General features: G+C 39.7%; 1 protein-coding gene across 5 annotated transcripts in view; it reads right to left on the minus strand.

Annotated features, from left to right (window-relative positions):
• Positions 1 to 20,974, minus strand: part of LOC132193264 (latrophilin Cirl-like) — a 68,449-nt gene that overhangs the window by 39,759 nt on the left and 7,716 nt on the right. For all 5 annotated transcript variants that reach the window (XM_059613839.1, XM_059613840.1, XM_059613837.1 and 2 more), the window contains exon 2: positions 9,256 to 9,377. In XM_059613839.1, the coding sequence (XP_059469822.1) occupies positions 9,256 to 9,355 (100 nt within the window). In that variant the 5' untranslated portion in view covers positions 9,356 to 9,377. The remainder of the gene's footprint in view (positions 1 to 9,255; positions 9,378 to 20,974) is intronic.

A 20,974-nucleotide genomic window follows, 5' to 3' on the forward strand; every position in this document is an offset into this window, starting at 1 on the left:
GACTGCGCACTTCTTTGGAGCGATGCGTGTATTATTATTTGGTCAGATATAAAATTCCTCTTCTCATGCTGCCTCCTGCTTTTTTATGGGCCGCTGCGTTTATAATACTTCATTAAAATCGGACGGATAAAAAGCAGAGTGAATAGACTATGCGGTATATAAATTTAAAAAATTTTCCACCAGCCTAATGAGCTCGGCGGAAAATTTTTAATTGTCTCTCGCTGTTGCCGAGGGTGCATCTTACAACAATGGACCACATTTTATCGGCCCGAATATGAAATTTCTTCTTTCCAGCCCCCTGATGTGCGAGGCCAGCCAGATTGGCTCGCGGCGAACAAAGACGCGCAGTTGATGATCAAGCCAATTTCTTTGTTCGGCTCAAAGCGAGTGTTTTTCACCGCGTGCAACGCCGGTTTAATTATCTGCTCCCGAGGGAACAACAAGAAGCAGCTCGCCGGGTAAATTTAGAGCAAAGTTACTGCCTCGTTCCGTATGTTTGGCTTCCAACTTAACACTAACTCTCGAGCGAACTTCTGCAGCTCTCTCGATATAACGAACCGTCCAGGGATAATTTGGTTAATGATTTTTTACACAAGCGGCAAACTCTCTGCTCTGGCTTGCGGCGCTGATTGTTTTATAGCTTCTATTTTCGGCAGTCCGCAAAATCTCTTGGCGAGATCGTGAGGGATGCGCTGCTGGAGCAGGAAGGAAAGGGAAAAGTTTGGCCAAAAGTTTCTCCAAGGCGGACAACTGTGGAAAGAAATCTTCTTTATCTCCCAGGCGAGAAACATTGGGTCAAGTGCTTGATGAAACCTCGCAAAAAAAAAGGGATAAAATGTTTGCCCTGCAAATCTTTTGCACAAAAAATTGTTATGTGAACATTTTTGAATTAAAATTTAATTACATAATATAAAATTGTAACCAAAAAAGTTGCAAGACTCAGAAAAAAATTAAAATGAACTGGTTTTTGAAAATTTTGCATTTATCTCCCTATCGGGAAAATTTGTGAAATGTTGTGCAACTTTTCTGTAATTTTAAATGATTGCAAACCAGTTTGCTCTTCTTTTGCATTCTTTCTGGGCAGTGAACCTGAATAAGCACATTGCACGTAGACACGATTTGCCAAGTTGCACTTTATATTTGCCTTCTTACTCGGAATATGACACAAATCACAGATGCGCTGACAAAAGGAAAAATTGTCACGTCTGGAGAGACAGCAGATGCGGCCACAATTGAATTCCAGCATTGATTGCCCATTTAAGGCAGCGCAGTTGCAAAAACGCTTCCAGGAATCTCATTACGTGTTAGAAGAGAAGTGTATATACCGCGCACGTCACACGCCGCGAAATATATTATTTCCTCTTGAAATTCAATTGTGTCTCTTGTTCATGATACAATTATTTTCAGCCGAGGAACTGGATTTTCTGCTCGTTTCGTGCGCAGTAATAAAAATTAATAACGTAAGTATAAGTGCGCTGCAGCTTTTCATATTATATTGTTGTTCCCGCAGAGTAATTACGCGGCAGTTTGAAATTGAAAAGGAAAAATACCAGTGTCGTGGAAATTGCAGTGAATTCTTGCGCGATATCGTTTTCTGAATTTTTCATATATTCAATATAATGTAAAGCAGTCTGATGACTCCGCGAGGAAAATTTCCATCCGGCGTTTAACGAGCGTCGCCACCCAGTCAGCACAGCGTCTATTCAAAGGCAATTTCCATCTTTCAAAACGCTCTGTCCCACTTTCTTCATTCTTTTCTTTCATTGTTGCGTTTTATTACATTTCCAACGAGGCTGCGCCAAATCAAACAAACTAAATGACACGCGGGATTCCTTTTCACGGCGCGGACGAAAAGGATTATTTTTTGCCTTTTTTAATTCTCATGCATCATGGAGTCACGCTTTTCAAGCGTCATCATCTCTATCTCTCCGAATGTAGCCTCTCTCGGCGCCAAATTACACATCTCGCGCAGAATGCTATTTAGAGTGAGGCTGCATGCATTTTTGACGCCTGCCTCGGCTCTCCTTTGTGCCGGGCTGCGCGACAAAAAACAGCTCCGCCTGCTGGAAATAATGTTCCACATCAATACGTGCTAGCACCGGCTGCTTTTTGCTCGCGTATCCATCCTATCATTAGAGAAGAAGGAGACTCGGTGTCAATTATAAATGCACGAATTGCTCATTGTGGAACAATTACACGCGCCGCCGAAGGGACTCCTAACGATCCGATCCCAGGAACGCTCTTTTTAGAATGTCATAAACATCAGAAATGTCGATTCACGACTAAATTATGACCACCTGAATCAATTCCCAGGGTCAAAATTGGCCTCTGACATGACAAAAGTCTGAAATGAAGGAAAAAATGTGCCGCTTTTCCGAATTATCTGAAATTGTCTGCAAACATCAGAGCCATCACATGGAAGCTGCATAATTAAAGAGACAATAGATTAAAAAAATGCAAGGTAAAATATTGAATAATTTAAATCCCACGAATAAATTTAAGAGGTCAAATTTTAACAATATATTTCAATTTTCTTTTTAAGTTTAAATTTTCATTCACCTTTTGGCCAGTTTTGTTTTAAACAATTTTTTCGTGTCTCTTTTGTTCTAATTTAATAATACACCACTCTGTCCACCACGTCTGACGCCCTTACGGCTCGCACCCCCAACTTCCGCCGCTTTGTCGAAGCGATTCCTCAATTTTCCAACAACCCCATGCGTGTCAATCAATTAATTAAACATTTCGGCCATGACGAAACACGGCCCGCGCGCAAACACAACTGCTCACACGAATTAATCGATTCGCAACGAGCCACCGGACACGAATGTATGTGTGCGGTACTTACACACAAACACGTATATACGAGGTAATCAAAATTCAGGCCATCAAAAGCCACCCCCGAAATAGCGCATGTATATACGTATAGCAGTAATTAGAAATAATCTGTTCAATCTTCAGCAGTTCCAGGTGTAAAAGCAGTCGAACATTTTACGACTGCGGCCTAATTGTAAGCAGTGGGGTTGGTCATCGAGTGAAATAATTATTAAGGGCGATTGTAATGGCGTGCACGGTGGCGGGCCGAAACAACATGACATCTTGCTCTGCTTGCTTTGTAATAACGCCGAGCTGCGCGATAAGGAGTGACGCTGGCCGCCGTGTTGTTTTATAATATGACTGATAACGCGCCCCGTCGAATAAAATGCAGCCGAGCACGCGGCAAAAGCCGCCGAGGGTGAAAAGAGAGGCGCACATTTGGGGTTGGTTTTTAAGTCCGTTTCCATGTTTCAGCAGCCGTGCTAATGCGACTTTGACGACCAAATTCCATAAAAAATTCATTTATAAAATTAAAAATAAAATGATTAATCTGTTTTTAGTTTTTTTATGTAAGATAAATATTATATTTTTAAGGTTTTAATTAAATTTTTTATGCAATTAATTATTTTCAGCTTTGTGTTTCTCTCTACAAAGTCGGAGCGTGACGTCACGAACCCCGCCTGTTACACGGAGGCATTAAAGCCGAGGGCCGTAACACCCTTTAATTTGGAAAACGCGCATAGGGAAAAATTGGCCACGTAATTTAGAAGCGGCAGTTTCGGTGCACGCGACCCGAGTATTCAGTAAAACAAGATTAAGCAATGCTCGGCGACACACACAAGTTTTATTCTCATTTCCATTTCCAGGTGTGTTTTTCTCCGACAAACAAACAACTCAGAAAAAATATTTGTATGATGTGTATAAAATTTATCTTTCCTTATCACGCATTGTGTGCAAAAGGTGAGGTACGGAATTGTGCGACCACTTTTCCTCATGTCATATATATTTTTCGGTATGGGTCTTTCTTATCTCCTTTCTTATTTTTATTTTCGCCAATAATTCAGTGATCTCATATATAGAGAGGCTTATCACAAGGAGGCGCAACTACACCGGTCTGAATAATACATAAATCGGGTGGTGGTTGTTCGCCCATGCATTTTCCTCTCTCAAGAGAGGTATTATTCAAGCAGCGCAATTGTGTAACTCTCTCTTGCAGGACGGACTTATTGCACCGTGCATGCGGTCTCTCTCGGTGGTGCTGAACAAAGGAAATTAAACCATAAAGAAAATTGCATCGCTCCCCACTATCTAGAGGAGTGCATCTACAAGTGCACGAATAAATTGAATCCGTGCACAGATGAGCGCATGAATTTTTACTCCCTCGGTCAGATGAGAAAATTCCTCCGGCCGGGATTATTACTTTGATTTATAAATGTTTAAAGTTTTTAAGCCGTCAGAGTCTGTAAAATTATGTGCAAAAAATTAAAATTCTTCAAATAGCTAGAAACAAGTTTTTTTGATTGTGGGGAAAAATTTGTTTCTATTTGTCCTTAAAAATTGAACGATAAATCAGGCTGATTGCAATCTACACTCAAGAACAGATTCCAAGAGAATATCACTTCTTTTGCCTCTTCTTCCTTCCTTGTTACATTTTATATACGTCAAGAACAAAAAGAGATTGCGCCATAGCTACTCACTCGAGAAGGTCGTTGGCTCGAAAAGAAGCGCAATCACGATCGGAAAACTACCACTGCTGTATCAAAGTCCTAATTGAGCTGCCGCCGCCGCGGCCCATTTGCTCTTCCATCAAGTTAATTCCGGCTCGATTCGCTTCCGAAGAGAGCATTAAAGGCCATGCCATGCGTCTTCGTTTGTTCTTTTATTTATTCATTCGCCAATAAAAGTGACCCTTTTAGTGGGCCTGCGTGTCACATGTGTTTTGTAAGGGCGCGATAAATTAATGCTGGATTCTTTCTTTCTCTCTTGTTTGCACCATTGTCTGGTGTGCGGAGCATAAGTAATGGCCGGCGAGTGAGCGAGCACGCTGCACACGTTATTGCTGTTATTATTATATTGCAACCCTCTCTCGTTTTTCTTTTCTCTCGCTGGCTGGACGCTGCACAAGGAGCAGCGAAAGAATTGCCAGCCACACCTTTTATGTGCGACATAATACACACGGAGAGCGCGCGAGCAACATTGAGACCTGCTGTTTGTGACATTAAATAAATTACTACTTTACTACCCGACTACAATGTTCATGTTCCACGGCGTGTCTCGCCCGCCCGCCCGCTCTCCTTTTTTTTTTATTTATTTATTGAAATTGATGATGTTTTGATGTGACGCCGAGAGCGCCTTCGCACCCGAGATGCAAAATATATATAAATTCCTGCCGGCACATTCAACGGAGTGAGCAGAGCTGCTTCGATTATTTGTCAAAAAACGAGGAAAGTGAGCGAGAGCTTCTTCTTGTTGTTGCTTTTCGCGGAGATATAAAAAAGGAGCCTATTTTTCACCGTTTGGCAGATGGCGTCATTCGCACGGAGGTTTTTTCTTTATCTTCGGATGAGTAATCGATTTTTTTATCAAGGGTTTCTTATAATTTTCCTCAAAAGATAAGGGCTGAGAATAAATATTTTAAAATTGAAAGAGCCAATTAAAATTTTTAGCTTCAAATTTCCAGGAAGGTTTTCTCTTTAAAAAAATTTAAGCTTTTTTTTCAAAACCACCCGATTGTGATTTACTCAACTGCCACTTTCAGCTCTCTCGTCGCGGCGGCGGAGGCGGCTGCCGCTTTTTGCCCGCGATCTCCTTTTGTCTCATCTCTTTTCCTCCGCCGGCTGAATTCCTTTTTTATTGCAAAACAAGCAGTATAACAAATGAGGGAGCCGTGAACTGTGAAAAAATGTCGGGCGTGGATAAAAAGGGCGCGCGCAGGTAAAATATTATTACGTATAAAGCAGAAGAGCCGAGATGCAGTATAAACACTGGGGCTGTATTTTATGAAAAGAAGAAGAAAAAGTTTGGGTCGGAGAGAGAATAAAACTCTGGTGCAAAGTAACCTTGGGATTATATTATACACACAGACACGAAAAGAAGAAAAAGCGGAGCCACCATCTTCGGACCCGAAAAAGTGGCTCTCGCAAGGAGGGCAGAGTGTGGTTTTTGCAGCGGGCGAAATTCGCTGGGACACACACGGACACAGACGCAGGACGACCTGCGGTTTTGATCGAGAAACCGCTGCGACGTTTGAAACACGATGCGGGCAGGTGGCCTGAATTAGTCATTCTACCAAAATTTGCGAGAGAGACGAGAGGTGGAGAAAGGTCACCAAGGAAAATAATATGTTATTTACACATAGAGACACTAATCATATATCAAAGTTAGGGAAAATAAAAATGTTCTGAAACAATGAAAACAATTTATACAGAAATATTTAAAATTAGATCTTTGATTCATGATCAGAAAAAGTGAACTTTGAAATTAAATTAATTTTACCACCTCAATTGATTTCCAGTGTCAAAAATAACCTTTGAACTAACCTCAGCTTGTTCAATATTAAACATGTTCCTATTTGTCTCTGCCTTAAAGTAAAAGAAACACAATAATATTGATCTATCATAGAAGCATCATTACAAAACCTACAGTAACAGTTATATTAAATAATTAATTTTTTTATTTTTTAAAAATTGAAAAATTGTGCTATAAAATAGTTTTTATCAATTAATTTTTCCCATTGTGTTTGAATTTTAAATTTATTAGTAGAATTATTTAATATTTTTAATATAATTTTCTAGTAAATTAATCCTCCAATCAAAATTATGGAAAGGTGGTGACATTTCTCAATTTTTACGGGGCACATTCACGGAGGGCAATAATTCAATTTTCAAAGCGGCAGACAGACAATCGCATCTATTTTCCGCCTCTCTCTCTTTTTCAAACATGAAGGGCGGCTGGAAATAGCCAGACAGCCGAGTGATGAGTCGGGAAAATCGGCCCATTAAAATCTAGCACCGTCGACGGCTGTAAAGAGCTACGAAATTTCAGATTCGTCTCATTTAATGCTCAAAGTAAAGGAAGAGATGAAAAAAATGCTTCTTTTTCCCGCCCCTTCTTTTCTTCTTCGCCTTTTTAATTTTGAACGCTCGTGTTTTTGGCATCGTTGCGTGCCCCGAGCCAGCCGAATGGCTCAGCATAGCGTGAAGCCGCGAGAGCCGATCAGCCGAGAAACGGCGTGCCATAAAATTTGAATATTATTGCACAGGATGTGCGAGAAATTTCGCTAATCGTTGCAGCTGCCTATACAGATAATGCCGCCTAATTGATTGGTTCCTTTCGGCGCACGTGACATTTCCACGGTTGCTCTCTTGATGGTCTTTTTTTATTCTCAAAGGTCGTCACTGGCGCGCATGAGTCCGCATAAAAAATAAGAGAGCTGCTCTTTGATTTTCCCTTTCGGGCCGGCCTAGCTCTTTTCAGGTCACATTATTTATTATTTCACAGGCAGGTGGGAATGCAGCTCGTTTGATCCTTTTCTCCTGCCAGGCATACCCAAACAGACTCATTTTAAGGAGTGGGTGCATCACTTCAATTTATTATTCTCGCTCTCGCCAGATCCACCAGGCCAGGGATGAGCGCTGCAGCCTTTTTCGGTCGAAAAGTTTGCCGAGTTTGCAACCCTCGGCAGACGCCAGATGTTGCCTGCAAGTATTTGAAAAGGACGTCGGGCGGGAGTTTTGGGGATTTGACGCCTCTGCATGTTAGGCTTCGCCCTAGGTTAAGCAGGAAATAATGGCTTTTGTCGCTTTAAAGTCTCGCCAAGCTGACGAATTCGTTAATAGAGCGTGGCGGCAGATGAAATTATTCCACAAAATTTTGGTGGTTTATTTTTACATAAAATTTTGAAATTACTCAATTTTCAAAGGCAAAATTTGCCGAATAATTTTCTTCTTTTCCAATCCAATAAACAGATTTGGAATTCAATTGTTTAGGCATAAAAGGTCTAGTTTAATTAATTAAAATGATTTATAAGTAAATTTTGAATATATTTCAGCTCATCTACGGAGCTTAAAATAACAAATATTTATTTTGCTAATTTTTTAAGAAAAAAATAGCTAGAATTGGAAAGTGAGCTTTATTTTTTGCGAATTGAAAACGGAATTTTGAGGTATTTTTCCGCTTCAAGTGGGAAAACAACTCTGTCTTTGACTGTGAAGAAGAAGTGCCGACGGACAAAAATTCCGAGGGCGTTGGCTGCTTGTCAGCGTGTCCAGCTCGAGAGCTATTTCGCGCTTTGAGCAACGCGACTCTCAACAACAACAAAACGTGTCCAGACTGCGCCGATGTTTGCCTCATTTTCGCTGCCAATTAGCTCTTTAATTAATTAATAGAGTCGTGCTGGTGATTTTTCCGCAACGAAAACAACGGCACCCAATTAAAATATTTTTCTTCTGAGCGACGCCACCCACCCACACACATACTCGGCGTGGAGAATCTGGCGGAAGCAACACTGGCAGTTGTTCAAACTTTGAAATTTGATAATTGCCGACGGCGGGTGCTAAAATAAATGCTTTAATTGCCCCGAGAGCATCTGCATCCTTTTTTGGGGGGGAGCGCATTTTGACAAATGGACGTTCCTGCTCCGCCACAGATTCGAACACACATGCATGGACGCGGGGGGCTGATTGTTGTAATTGACAAGCGCTCAATGAGTTCTGTCCGTCAGACTAAGCATTGCGAGAGGAAGTGATACACTCGAAAGGGACTGTGTTGTTCGCCACGATATTAATTACACCGCAAACGCGCGACGGCTGGACTTGAGAGTGACGTTTTGGTTGATGATTGCGGGGACTTGACGGGCGACGCGTCACACAGTGTGACTTTTATTAGCCCTTCGGAATCAGGTTTGTGACGATTGATTGAACAACCATAGAAAAATGTAAAAACCAACACCGGATTTTTATAAAAATATAAAATTCCAAAATTTTTATAGCAATTCCAATTTTTAATCATTGTGTGACTAAATTGAAAATTTGTTTTCTTCTTTAGCTCTAAAACTAAATTGATGTAGGTAGTATTTTTTGCACTTTTCAGTTGATTTAAAATATTTAGAATCAAATGTGCCCAAAAAATTCAAATTTTCAATGTACTTAAAATTTATTTGGGCATTTAAGTAAATTTTTTATTCTTTTTTAGCCTCAAAATAGTGGCCTAAAGGTTTCTCATGTTAAAATTTATTAAAACGGAGTCAAAACTATTGCTAAAAGCTCTGTTAGATTCTAAAGTATTTTAATTATTTAATTATTTTTTTTTGTTATTTGTGAAAAAAATTTATAACGGAGCTTCGTGCTAATGCGCCCAATTTCTCGCGCATCACGTTTGATTATGCAAATGAATCGCCCGCGAGAAACTTTATTTTCTCACTTTTAAAGAACGTGTACTCACCAGCTGGATGTCGTGATCTCGCAGAACACCCTGAGGTGACTACGAGCAAGAACAGGGCCCCGAAGAGCAGGGTGTGCGGCGTGTTCACTTCCATCAGCATTTTGACGCGTCAGTTCTGCTCTCTGCAAAAAGAAGAAAATTAATCAGATTAGCATCAGAGAGTTGTAATAATAATAAAAGTGGCCATTCATCGCGTGACATTAATTCCGCGGAAAAAGGGACAATGATGCTCCCCTCGCATTTTCTTTTATTTTCGCGTCAAGAGGAGTGTGTACGTTAAGAAATGGGAAAAGTTGAGGCTTATTATCCTCTTAAAAATTCAAAAGAATATATATATATAAATTCAACAACTGGCTGGGGCTCCTCGCTGACGGAGAAGCACCACATTTAAAATGCATATAAAAACTTTTTACCCTGCCTCTGTGCTCTCTTTCTCTCCGCGGGCGCTCGCTCGCTTGCCGGGAAATAATATTATTCATGTTTTTTTAACTCGAGTCATCAAATTTTATGAGACAAAATATTACATCCACGCCTCCTTCTTTTCCTCTCGAATCAAGCTATATGGCTGCGGAGAGGCATTTCAATTTTCATGCAGGTATATATTAAAATTTCAGATAAGCCAGCGAGATGATGATGGTGCATCGTGATATTGGCCGTCAAAGCGAGATTTATTGCTTTTAAATGTACCAACGGGAGAGAGGCGTGTTTTTATTCAAAGTGGGCTGCCGGGAAAAACGTCGGTTTCGAACCAGTTTTTCAAAGACCGAGCAAACAACGGCGAGAGAGCACAGAGCAGGAAAACGCCGGATTCCATAGCCTTTGATGTTTTCAATTTCAATAGGGCCTTTCAAGGACCCTCGCTTTCTGAAATTTGCAGGGTAAACTATTGGCGAAATGTCAAAAGAGCTACAAAAAGCCAGATGAAATAATTCAATTTGTTACTATTATAGAGAATAAAGAGTGGAAAGTTTATAAATCAATTACATAATTTTGTCAGAAAAAGTAATTTTTATTCATAAAAGCAAGGTTCTTTCAATTTATTAATTTATTTGGTAAATAATTTTAAATCATTCTTCAAAATTAAACAGATTTATAAGAATAAAGTTTCTTTTGTATTCGAGTTCAAATGTAGAACTTTTTTTTTAGAAACAAAAATTCTAGCATATAACTGAAGCACCCTGTTTGTTGACAAAACAAAAATCCTCTGTGCACTCAACTTGTTTGTTTCCCTGTTTCTTGCCGACGCAAAGTTGAACGCTTTCACTCAAACGTGCAAATATAAAACATTGATTTCCATGCTCTTGCAGTGATATATTTTTCCATATGCCTCGTGTATCGACCCTGCAGGGTGAGCGTCGTTATTATTTTCCTTGTTTGCCTGCTCGCATTTTTCCGAGCTTCTCTTTTTTCACATTACGCCCGTGTGTGCCATCGCAAAAAGCGACTTTCTTGCTTTCTTTTTTTTTATACCTCGTGCATGGCCGCTTATACATGCTTTCATCGAATTTTCTCAAAGCAGGTTGAGGTTGCGTGTCACCAAAGCGTTGTTGAGCTCGTCTCTTTTGTTCTCTCAGCAAAAGAAAAAAAATTATAATCAAAAGCAGCATCGCAACAATGGCGGGAGGCTTATATTCCTTATTATAATTTGAAATAGACGGAAAATTGGACGCATCGATCCTGTCCGGCGCGGATGAGCTTGGAATTCAATATTTCGGTGAGCAGACAATGAAATATACCCACGGCCGCTTATTGTTATTGCATTCTGCGGCGGCCGCAAAAACCGTCGTCATCTTCGTGTCGCTGGCTCGAGTTAATGTACCTGACGGACTTTCGTGATTGTGGTCTTCCGCACGTTCTTCGAACCGGATAATTGAAAACGACATTTTGGTTTTGGCATAAAAACAGATACAAACTTTTCTACTTTAAAAGTAGAAAAAAAAATGGTTCTACTAAATTCATTTTAAAATAGAGTTTAAATTAAAAAGTGGAATTAACTAGGCCCAGATTATTAAAAAATTTGAAATTTTGAACGTGAAGTTAATTTGCAGATTAATCCTAATTTGCTCAATTTGTAGAGCTTTATAAAATGAAAATAAATAAATTACTTTCCATTATTTTAAATTTTAAATTTTTTTAATAATTAAATTATTATAAAGGTTACACTGGATCATTCAATAATTTAATAGTTTTCTTTAACTTAAACACAAATTGTTTTTAATTTTTTGTGTGCTTCTCTCGCTCACGATCCCTTCTTATCTCAGAGAGTCTACGATGCGAAAAATTGAACGAAATTCCAAAATTATTGGCCATAATTCCAATACCCTCCCCCCTTTCAATTATATCCCGGAGCAAAAAATTAACGAGCAACATTAATTACGAACAACGAGGCCGGAATGCACCTTCTCCTTGGCACCGAGAGGACATAAATCGCACCGAGAGATTATTGGCAAACTTGGGTCGTAACTCAATAGCGCAGGATTACCAACCTGGGCACATATGCGGCATTAAAATTATATTCCCTGCTCCCATCTAATCCTCCGCCTTTTCCGGCCTCACGTGTTGTTCGTACCGCGCGAAATTATATATCCCTCCTGCACAAATTTTAAATCCGTCTCGCTGCACGGCACGATTCCATTTGGAAAAAAATGTAATTTTTTCACCTCACGGGGCCGGCGGCAACCGTGAGTTTTATAAACGCGGTAAGCCGTTCGCATGCAAACTAAGGATTAATCATCTCCGCCTGGGGTAGGGGGTGAGATATGCATTATGGAAGTTTCCACCCCGTTGTTATGCCACCGGCAGCACTCTAAGTTTAGCCCTGGCTTTTTTCCACTGCGGAAGCGGACCAACCCCCTCATATTTTTCAACAACACCGCCGCCGCCACCGCAGCGCAGCAGTTTCGTATGGAAAAGGCAGGCAGGCAACTCGACTGCGCGCGTATAACACCTTTACGACCCCGTCTCGGCGTTTCCTTATGAAAAATGAATCGTAAAATTTTATTGCCGCCCGGGATTAAAACAATTCTTAAGAGCGTAGAGTGGAGCACGGCTTGTTTTCAGAAATTAAAACTTCATCGCTCCTCGAGATAATAAAACGTGGTTTTAATTTTTCGTGTCAATTAAGTGGTTAGAGCGGCGCGCTTACGTCACTCTCTCCAGATTAAACAGTCCTTAAACAGAGGGACTAACAAACTATGTGCTAAATGTGAGGTTAGCTAGGCGGTTTTAAGTGGATGTCAGCTGCAGCTATGAAAACTTGAGCAGAGACGGGAAATGGCCGAAAATAAGTTTTTTATATGCATAGTCTTCGTTTAGAGAGTGAAATTTAATTAGCCCAACTTGATCAAAATTTGTATTTATCATAGTCAAGAAACACAGGAGAGCTTGATAAGAAAATGTCTCTTTTTTATAATTACAATGATCTAACAGACGATTGTGAATTTACATTTAAAAATTCAAAAATAATTTAATAACAAAATTAATAAATTACAATTAAAATTCTTAGAATTAGTTTTTATAACAAAATACAAAATAAATAAACTATTAAACATAAAATGTGAAAAATTAATATACATAAAGAAAAAATTATAAAATAAATTCAAATTTAATTAGCAATTGTTTTAGAAGTAAATTATAAACTAAAATATATTGTATTGCGCATCATTAAATTTGCTGCTAGTCAAATACTTCAACTTAAATAAATTTTTTTAATTGAATTCAGTTTTATTTTCCTTTTTTTCATTTTGGGGAACTTTTTCCTAGGCACGATAATTTAAAATCTCAAATCATTTTCTGCTGCGTTTGTTGCGGATCAAAAGTTCAAAAATTTTTTTTCTAATGTATTTGAAAAATCCTGTTTCTAACCGCAGGCGTTTTCATTGAAGCAATATTTGCAAGTTCATTCCTTTTTGAGAGCGTGTGGATTAAAGCGTCCTCTTTACAGATCAAAGAGGGAAAAAGACTCTCAAATTGATTGCAAAGGGTACACGAGCGATTCGAGTGATGCAACGCGATGGTTGGCAAATTGATTCGCGCAGACCGTGACGTATATTTTTTCAGTGCAATTATTTCGAGATGCGCGCAACCCTCGAGGGAGCCACAACAAAAAGGCTCTTTTGGGTCTAAAAATTAAATTACAGCGGCAAAGCTGGCGTGATCAAAATGCACCTCGGCTCAACAATGTGATTGATTCCGTGGAGAGAGAGAGTCGGTCTATTCCCTGGGGCGATTGATTCATCAAAGTCGGGACGAGGGTGTCGCCGGGATAAAAAGAGAAATTCAAACTGCACTTTATATATAAAAATGCACGCGGCGGTTTTTTTCCTGTGGGCAGAGCTAGCTGGGGATGATGCGAAAAGCTCATTTCCCACAGGGAAACGAAAGCGGCAGCTTTTGATTTAAATACATACCACGCGCGCGCCGGCGTAAGCGCCTCTGAAAAAATATTTATCCTAAAACTTTTTTTCCCATATTAAAACGGCGGAGAGCGTGCGTGGCAAAAGCGGCGGGGAAATGGAAATATTTGCATAAATCTGGCGGCGTGATTTGCAGGGCACGCAAAAACGTCAAAATTTGTATAATCAACAAAATCTCCTCGGCGTTCCGTTGACGTTTTGCGTTTGGTATAAAAATAGATGTGGAAGAATTTGAATGAAAATTTTTGAAAATGATGGTTTTTTTATGCTTATTTTTTCATTTTTCTAATTTTTTTTTAATCAACTGAACATCAAAAGGTCAAAGTAAGTGCCAGTGTTCTACAACTCTGGGCGGCTGGATAATTATAATTAGGTCAAAATTAAAATTAATTCAGGTGATTCGAGGCTACTTTTATAAATTGAAACCAATGGGAAATTAGCCCAGAAGGACAAAAATTATCTAAAATTAATATTTATAAAAAAATGGCTGTTTGAATCAAATAAATAATTGTAATTTGATGTTCAAGTTTTGAATTCCTATAAAGATTTTTTATCTCAACTTTCCTGGTCAATTTGCTATTTGGATTTACCGTTCAACTTTGCTTTTTTCCCATATCAAAGGTTTCCCGTAAGGGCTGTCAAAACCAATTGACTTTGAAATCGTCGGAAAACTTTCCCAGGCGCTGGCGAAGCGACAAAACGCCCGGTTCGCAATAGGGGCCCCTTCCTCTTTGCTGAAGTTCGAATTTCAATCAGGTTGCGCGCAAAATACGTGCCGGAGGGCGTAATCCAACCCTTTGCTCTGGCCGCAGCAGCCTCACGTTTGATCGAGCCATTGCATAAAATATACATTTTCATTGACTTGTCTGTCACTCAATGGCAGACCTCTTTGGAGAAAGATCGAGTTTCACGCGCGCCGCTATATTCATGTCCGTCGCACACATTAGCCTATTCTGCATGCCATTCATTAGCTGGCTGCAGCACTGATTAGGTTTCCCATTCCCTGAACTGGTGGAAAATGTGTTCAGCACACCTTCTGTTGAAACACACGCGGTGACATTCCGTCCTTCATGCGTCCGGGCCCAAAGCAAACATTATTCCAACAGGAAAAGGGGGCGGGCGAGCAAGCGAGCACCACTTATATTTATATATCTACAGAGAGCTTGGCACAAAAAGTGAGAAACGACAAGTCGAGGGCAATTATTTTCCGAGCTCGTTAGAATTTAAATTCGAGCCCACGCACGCCGCTTAATTGTGAACAGCCGGCGCGCTACTCTCGGGCTAATTTTCCGAAAATTGGCCTCGACTCTCTCTACGAAAGATGATACTTCAGAGAGAGATGAGCTTTCGGAAAGCCGGTGTGTTTGTTATATTGAAAGTCGACTTTGATGGCGCGCTGTTTATTTTTGCTAGATTGATCCGTCGGTTCATGCAGAAGATGAGAGAGAGATTGGAATTGCACCAGCTAAGGGATAATGCCCGGAGATGTTTGGATAAAATTGAAAGGCCAAAGAGAAACTGTGTGTAACGATGAGAGTGAGCAAATCCAAATATTTTTACATTTTTATAACAACAATAATAATAATAAAAAATTAAAATAACATTTAAAATAAATAATTTAAATCGTTAAAAAACATTTAAGATTTCTAATTTTCACTCTGATTTTTTTTTTTTAATTTTTACCGGCTTCAATTCTTTTTTTTTTGTAGTGAATCTTTTCTTTAATTTCTCGTTGTAGGCTGTAGTTTAAAAATTAATCGAAAATAAAAAAGGATACACACCAATTTATTTCTAAATACACTAATATTTTAACTTTTATTAAGACATCGTTGATTTCTATGTTTAAAACTTAAAACCATTAAAAAAAAAAAATATTTTGTCACGTAAGATATCTGCTAAAAATAATTTTTTATATACAAAAATGCACATTCTGAAGTGCAGAGAGGCCCATGTAAGTGGTCTTTTCTCTCTCTTTCCAAATCGGCTTGCTTTTATCCGTGATTATTATTGTCTTGCTTCGCCCGGATAAATGTACGAAATAGCCTTGGAGTCTCGCCGCGTTTCCATCACCATAAAGCATCACTCTCGCCGAAAATTGCTCAAAGGTCAAGGACACGCCGGCCGGGGTGTCGTACCAAAACCACAGCCCAAAATGAATTCAATCCGTCCACCGCAGACGAGTGCAAAAATTACATATATCTTTGTGCAATTGTGCGCGCACGAAAATGATGAGAAATCATAAAATAAGTGGTCGAAATTGCCCTGGTGTCGCGTTTCATAATTCACAGAAATAACACGCGGAGAGGAGCGAAACGCGATACCATCTCTCGAGAGAAGGCTCTTTTATATTTTTGATAATTAATTTCATCTGCCGCTTTTCAGACAGAGCCTGTGAGCAGAGTTTCGGAGCAGCAGCCATCAGCGAGAATCAGCATCAATATTAATTTTTGCGCATGACTGACTTTGGCTCTCTCGCCGCTTTTTTGGCTTTTTCGCTGGAATTCCTCTCTCTATCTATCTCGCTGCTGAATTATTAAAAGTAATGCGCCATAAATTCTGCGAGTAATGGAGCTCGGATTGTCAGATTTTATTTGGCCTGGCGGACGCAAAAACGCCGGATGAAATATAGACTGGGTTCAATTGTGATTGCTGTGGGCCGCGCAAAAGGCAGTTTTATGCTGTTCTGATTGAAAGTGACTGCATTGCTGTTGGGACCAGAGCCAATTTTCCGATTCAGTAGAATAAAAAATCAGCAATTAACATCCATTAGCTGTGTCCAGAGTGGATATTTCCGCCGCGTCAAACTGCGGCGGTCGATCGATATTGTTTGTTTTCATAAAATTGATGGTACGTCATGTTTCATGCATGTTATTTAATTTTTAAAAGGGGGATATTTGTGCAATTTTCAGTCAATTTTAAGTTGATTAAGCCTTTTTTTAATGATTAAATGAATGCGTTTTTTTCTAATATTTTAGAATTAACAAAGCATATAAAAATGAAAAGAAAATGATGATTAAATTAAAACATAAATACACTAAAATAAAGCATATTGCATAGATACTGTTGACTTAATGTTATGTAAATTTTCTCAGCTTTTCCTAATGCAAAAATATATCTTATAAATTTTAATGCAAATTAGTTTAAACGCCAGCTGAATTTTAAATCAAGCCAAGTACTTAATTCTCTCTTAATTTTGCAATTATATATAATGACGTTGGTTTTTATCTAATTTAAGTATAATTTTTGCAGATTTTGTTTAGAAAAAAGTATATTTTTTCCGATCTTTTCCATAGCATGCAAATTTTTCGTCTATAACGAATTTCATTTTATGGCTGCTGACTGATGTCATAAACACTGTCGGTCCATCACAACCTTGCGAAATCCAGAAGCAGATGCGGATATTTCAAAAACATCTTTTTGGCAGGCGCACTTGGTCACGAATGCTGCGTTTATTTACGACTAAAAGACTCGGCGATTTTAGATAAGGGAGGCCATTTTTGAGCGAGACGATTTTTAAAGGCATTAGCGCATGCCATCCAGCCGTATAAATAAATTATTGCCTTTTTCCTTTTCAAAGCCGGCGCCTAATTGCAGCGCCCATAAAATAATACGCTGCGGGTATTGAGACGCTCGCTTTATTTCATACTATTGTCTCTGGTGCAGAAACGGAGAGCAAAACAATCCGAGAAAGAGCGTTTTGGATGACGGGCCACCGAAAACAAATTTCCGCTCGCTCGCCTTTAATTGCGCCAGCGTGCGGCGCGCGATTGTTTGCCGCTTTTCTTTTTCCGATTGGCTCGCGAGTTGCACGGAAGACGCCTGTGGATCGGCGGCGGATTTGGCAGCTGAGAAAGAAAGACGTCTCGTTACACAAAACGAGGTGCTTCCTTTTGGGTGAAAATAAATCAGAATTCCATTTATAGAGCTATAATAAAGCTTTCCCAAATTGAGAAAAAGAGCGACGAACAAAGGCATGCCATTCTTATCAAAATTGGTTTCAATTAATTTATCTCAATTTGCTTTCAGACTCAATTTTAATTTACAGAAAACGGCTCTTTTTAGGCTTTTTATTATTAAATTTGGTGTGCAGCAATTCATACCATAAGTTCAATCTAAAAAATATTTCTTCATTAAAATTAATTGGAATTTTTTATCATCCCATGATTTCCATAATCATAAAAAATAATTCAAAGCTTTGGCTTTTTCCTATTGAAAATGGACTCGATTCACTAAGCAGAAATTCCAGCACGCAGCAACAGCTCAAAGAATTTTCAGTTTCCAGCACTTTGAGACTTAGCGAGGTGCATTTAATTTATGGCACTTCTCGTGCACCTCTTGATAAATGCGGCTTTCATGAAATACACGCGGGTATTACGTTGGCACTTGCTTGCATCACGTTCCCACATCATGTGCTCTCAAAGAATTTACGCCTTTTATGAACTCTCGCATAAATCACCTCAAGGCTTTTAATTCGGACGAGGGAGTGATTCACTGTTTTTAATGAATTTCTTCCACCGTTTTGAATACGCATTCCGAATCATGCAAATGAGGTGCATTTTTTTTCATCTTGTGAGGTCACCTACCCCCTTCTCAAGGGTGGCCTACTTGTGTGGCTCTCACGTGTGTGTGTTGTTGTCCAGTCCACCATCTTTAAGCTTAAGTCTGAAAAGCAAACAACCTCGTGGGGACAAAGAAACACGTCCCAACCTGCATTATTTTCTATACATTCTACCTGGTTGTGTTATTGAAATTCTAATGGGCGAGCACCCTGTTTTTGTTGTGAGGCTTTTTCCGGCTGGGTGCCTTTGGGAGCGTCGCCAAGGTCCCCGAAGGCCAAGAGAAAATCAATCCATGAGCACTTGAACGCACTTTTCTCTCACGCACAACGACAAAAGAATTCCAGCACCTTTCGGAAAAGCAAACATACCAGAGCGGCAAAGAAAAAAAATCGAGGAAAATCGCCAGTGGCAAACAAATTGGCATTCCGCGCGCTCTGTGGGAGTTTGGCAGTCATTATATTATAATGGGCAAGGGAATTCGCTCGCCATTATATTTATATTGTATGGTAAATATGTAAAAATCTGCGTGCTGTATGAGAGAACTCGCGAGGAAGGATGAGGCTCGTTGCATGCTCAAAGCGAGGCAATTACCGCATTAAATTAAACGCGCTCCTTTTCCGGCGAGACAGGTGGAAGTGGAAATTTTTAAAAACAAACGAATTCAGAGAAGAGGATTTTCTTTCTGCCTTTTGTCCGGTGATCACTTCTTCTTCTTCTTGAACAAAAAATTCTTCCGCGAATTACATGAAAGGCGCCATAATGAATGCATCTTTCTCTGACAATGCGCGGCTTCATCATCTGCCGGCCGAGCCCCGCGGCGACACGCTAAAATATTAACCAATTCCGCGTCGTCGTATAATAAAAAAATAAAAGGGCACGACGCGATTCTTCAATCATTATTTCCAGCCGCATTAGTGCATATAGTGGACGACGGAAATTGGAACGCGGCGGCCTTATTAAAACCATCCTTTGATGCCATTAAGGCGGCACCGACTTTAGAGAAAAGTAGTTCATAGTGCACTTGTGGATGCCCCGCACTTTATAATAAGAAAAGAACATCGCCCCGGGGAAATGAGAGAAAGGTATAAAATTATATCCTTGTGGGAACGGGTCGGTTACTTATCTTCTAGAAAATTAAGTCCAAATGCACAGAAGTCATTTTAATAAAAAAAATGATAAAGATATTAAAAAAAGGACAACTTGATTAAATTTTTGATTTTGCCCAATAATTATTTTGAAAAGGGATCTTATTGTTATGGAATTTTTTTATTCTGAATCAAAATATTATATGTAAGATTAAAAAAAGGCTAAAGGAAAAAGTTTTTTTAATTTCTTGCATTTTATTATAGAGTTTTGTTTATTTCCTATCTTGTTTTTTTTCTTATGACCAATGAAGATTGAAACTGTTTATACAAGACAAATTTACCCAGATTTTTCTCTTTTTTTGTGTATAAAATATTGCAAGGAACTTCTTCTCAATTGAAACTTTGCTCTCCGGTTTTGATTCGGAGCTTCCGTTCTTGGAGCACAAATTTTCAGGCAAAGCTTCTTTCAGCGAGCTGTTTTGCGGGAGCGCTGCTTCTGGCTGCTGAAACCTATTAATGGGGCAGATGCACCACATAAGAGCAGAGAGGATTTGAGCGGGGCGCAAAGGAAATCCAGCAGCAGCAGCAGCTCACTATATATGTACCATACATACGTCTTTGTATAATTTGAGAGAGCACAGCCGAGCGTGGATCTTTGTCTGGCGGCAGCCCGAATTCAGCTGCTGCTTTTCAATGAGCACTGGCTAAATATCTCAATAAAACGAGAGAAAAGCCGAGTGCGGATTCTTTAAAAGCACATGGCCCGTCGGCGGAGGATAAAGAATCCGATCGGCCGGCCGGCCAGACGCCCTAGTAAAGAAATCTCTTCATTTCCAATGCACTCGGCCTTCACTGAACGTTAGGAAAAAAGAAGGAAAGAATGAAATATATAAAGAGAGAGACAGACCGAGGCGTCCGTGGAAATTGAGTTTGCTCGCCGCAAGACGCCGAGCCAGCAGATATATAGAATGAGGTGCGGTTTGTGCAAACCGGAAAATCGCCTCAAGGCTGCAGTGCAATTTGCTTAAAAATCGAAATTTATGCTTCTCTCTAACACAATTTACGGCCAATTTGCTAAAATTCGCTACCTCCAGTGAGATTTCATAATCCGATTGAATAATGCATGAAATCGCGGAGGACAATGTATGAATAAAATAGCACTACTATTCCGAAAAAGGTTCGCCGATAAACCAACAACAATCGCTTCCATAAATTCTCTCCGGAATAAACCGCGCATAGATCCAGGCGGACAGCAATTCGGCCAATAAAGATAGCCCCGAGCGTGACGTCACCAAAGTGGAACCGCCTAAGAATTGCAATTTCTGAAAATAAGTTTTTTAAGTCTACTTAGGATAGGAGCAAAGAGCCGGTGCGAGCCAGCAGGCAGTGTTGCCATTAACGCCTACAAGATTAGAATAAGAAAGCACCGAGGCTCGCAGCAGGCAACTCGGCTCCGGACCTCATCACTATATTTTCTGATTCTTTATTATAAACTGGTCCAGCTCGCCGGGCTCTCTCGCAGCACCTCCTTCTCTCTCCTTTTAGTGGGCATCAACTTATCATCAAAATGGTCCACACTCGTCTCGCGCTAGGCTCTTAGCGAGAGGAAAAATCTTCTTTCGGACGAGAGTGTAAAAAAGAACTTGCTTTTTACTTTATA

Source organism: Neocloeon triangulifer, unplaced genomic scaffold, assembly GCF_031216515.1.
Source record: "Neocloeon triangulifer isolate White Clay Creek 2 clone unplaced genomic scaffold, ASM3121651v1 ptg000003l, whole genome shotgun sequence".
NCBI lineage: Eukaryota > Metazoa > Arthropoda > Insecta > Ephemeroptera > Baetidae > Neocloeon > Neocloeon triangulifer.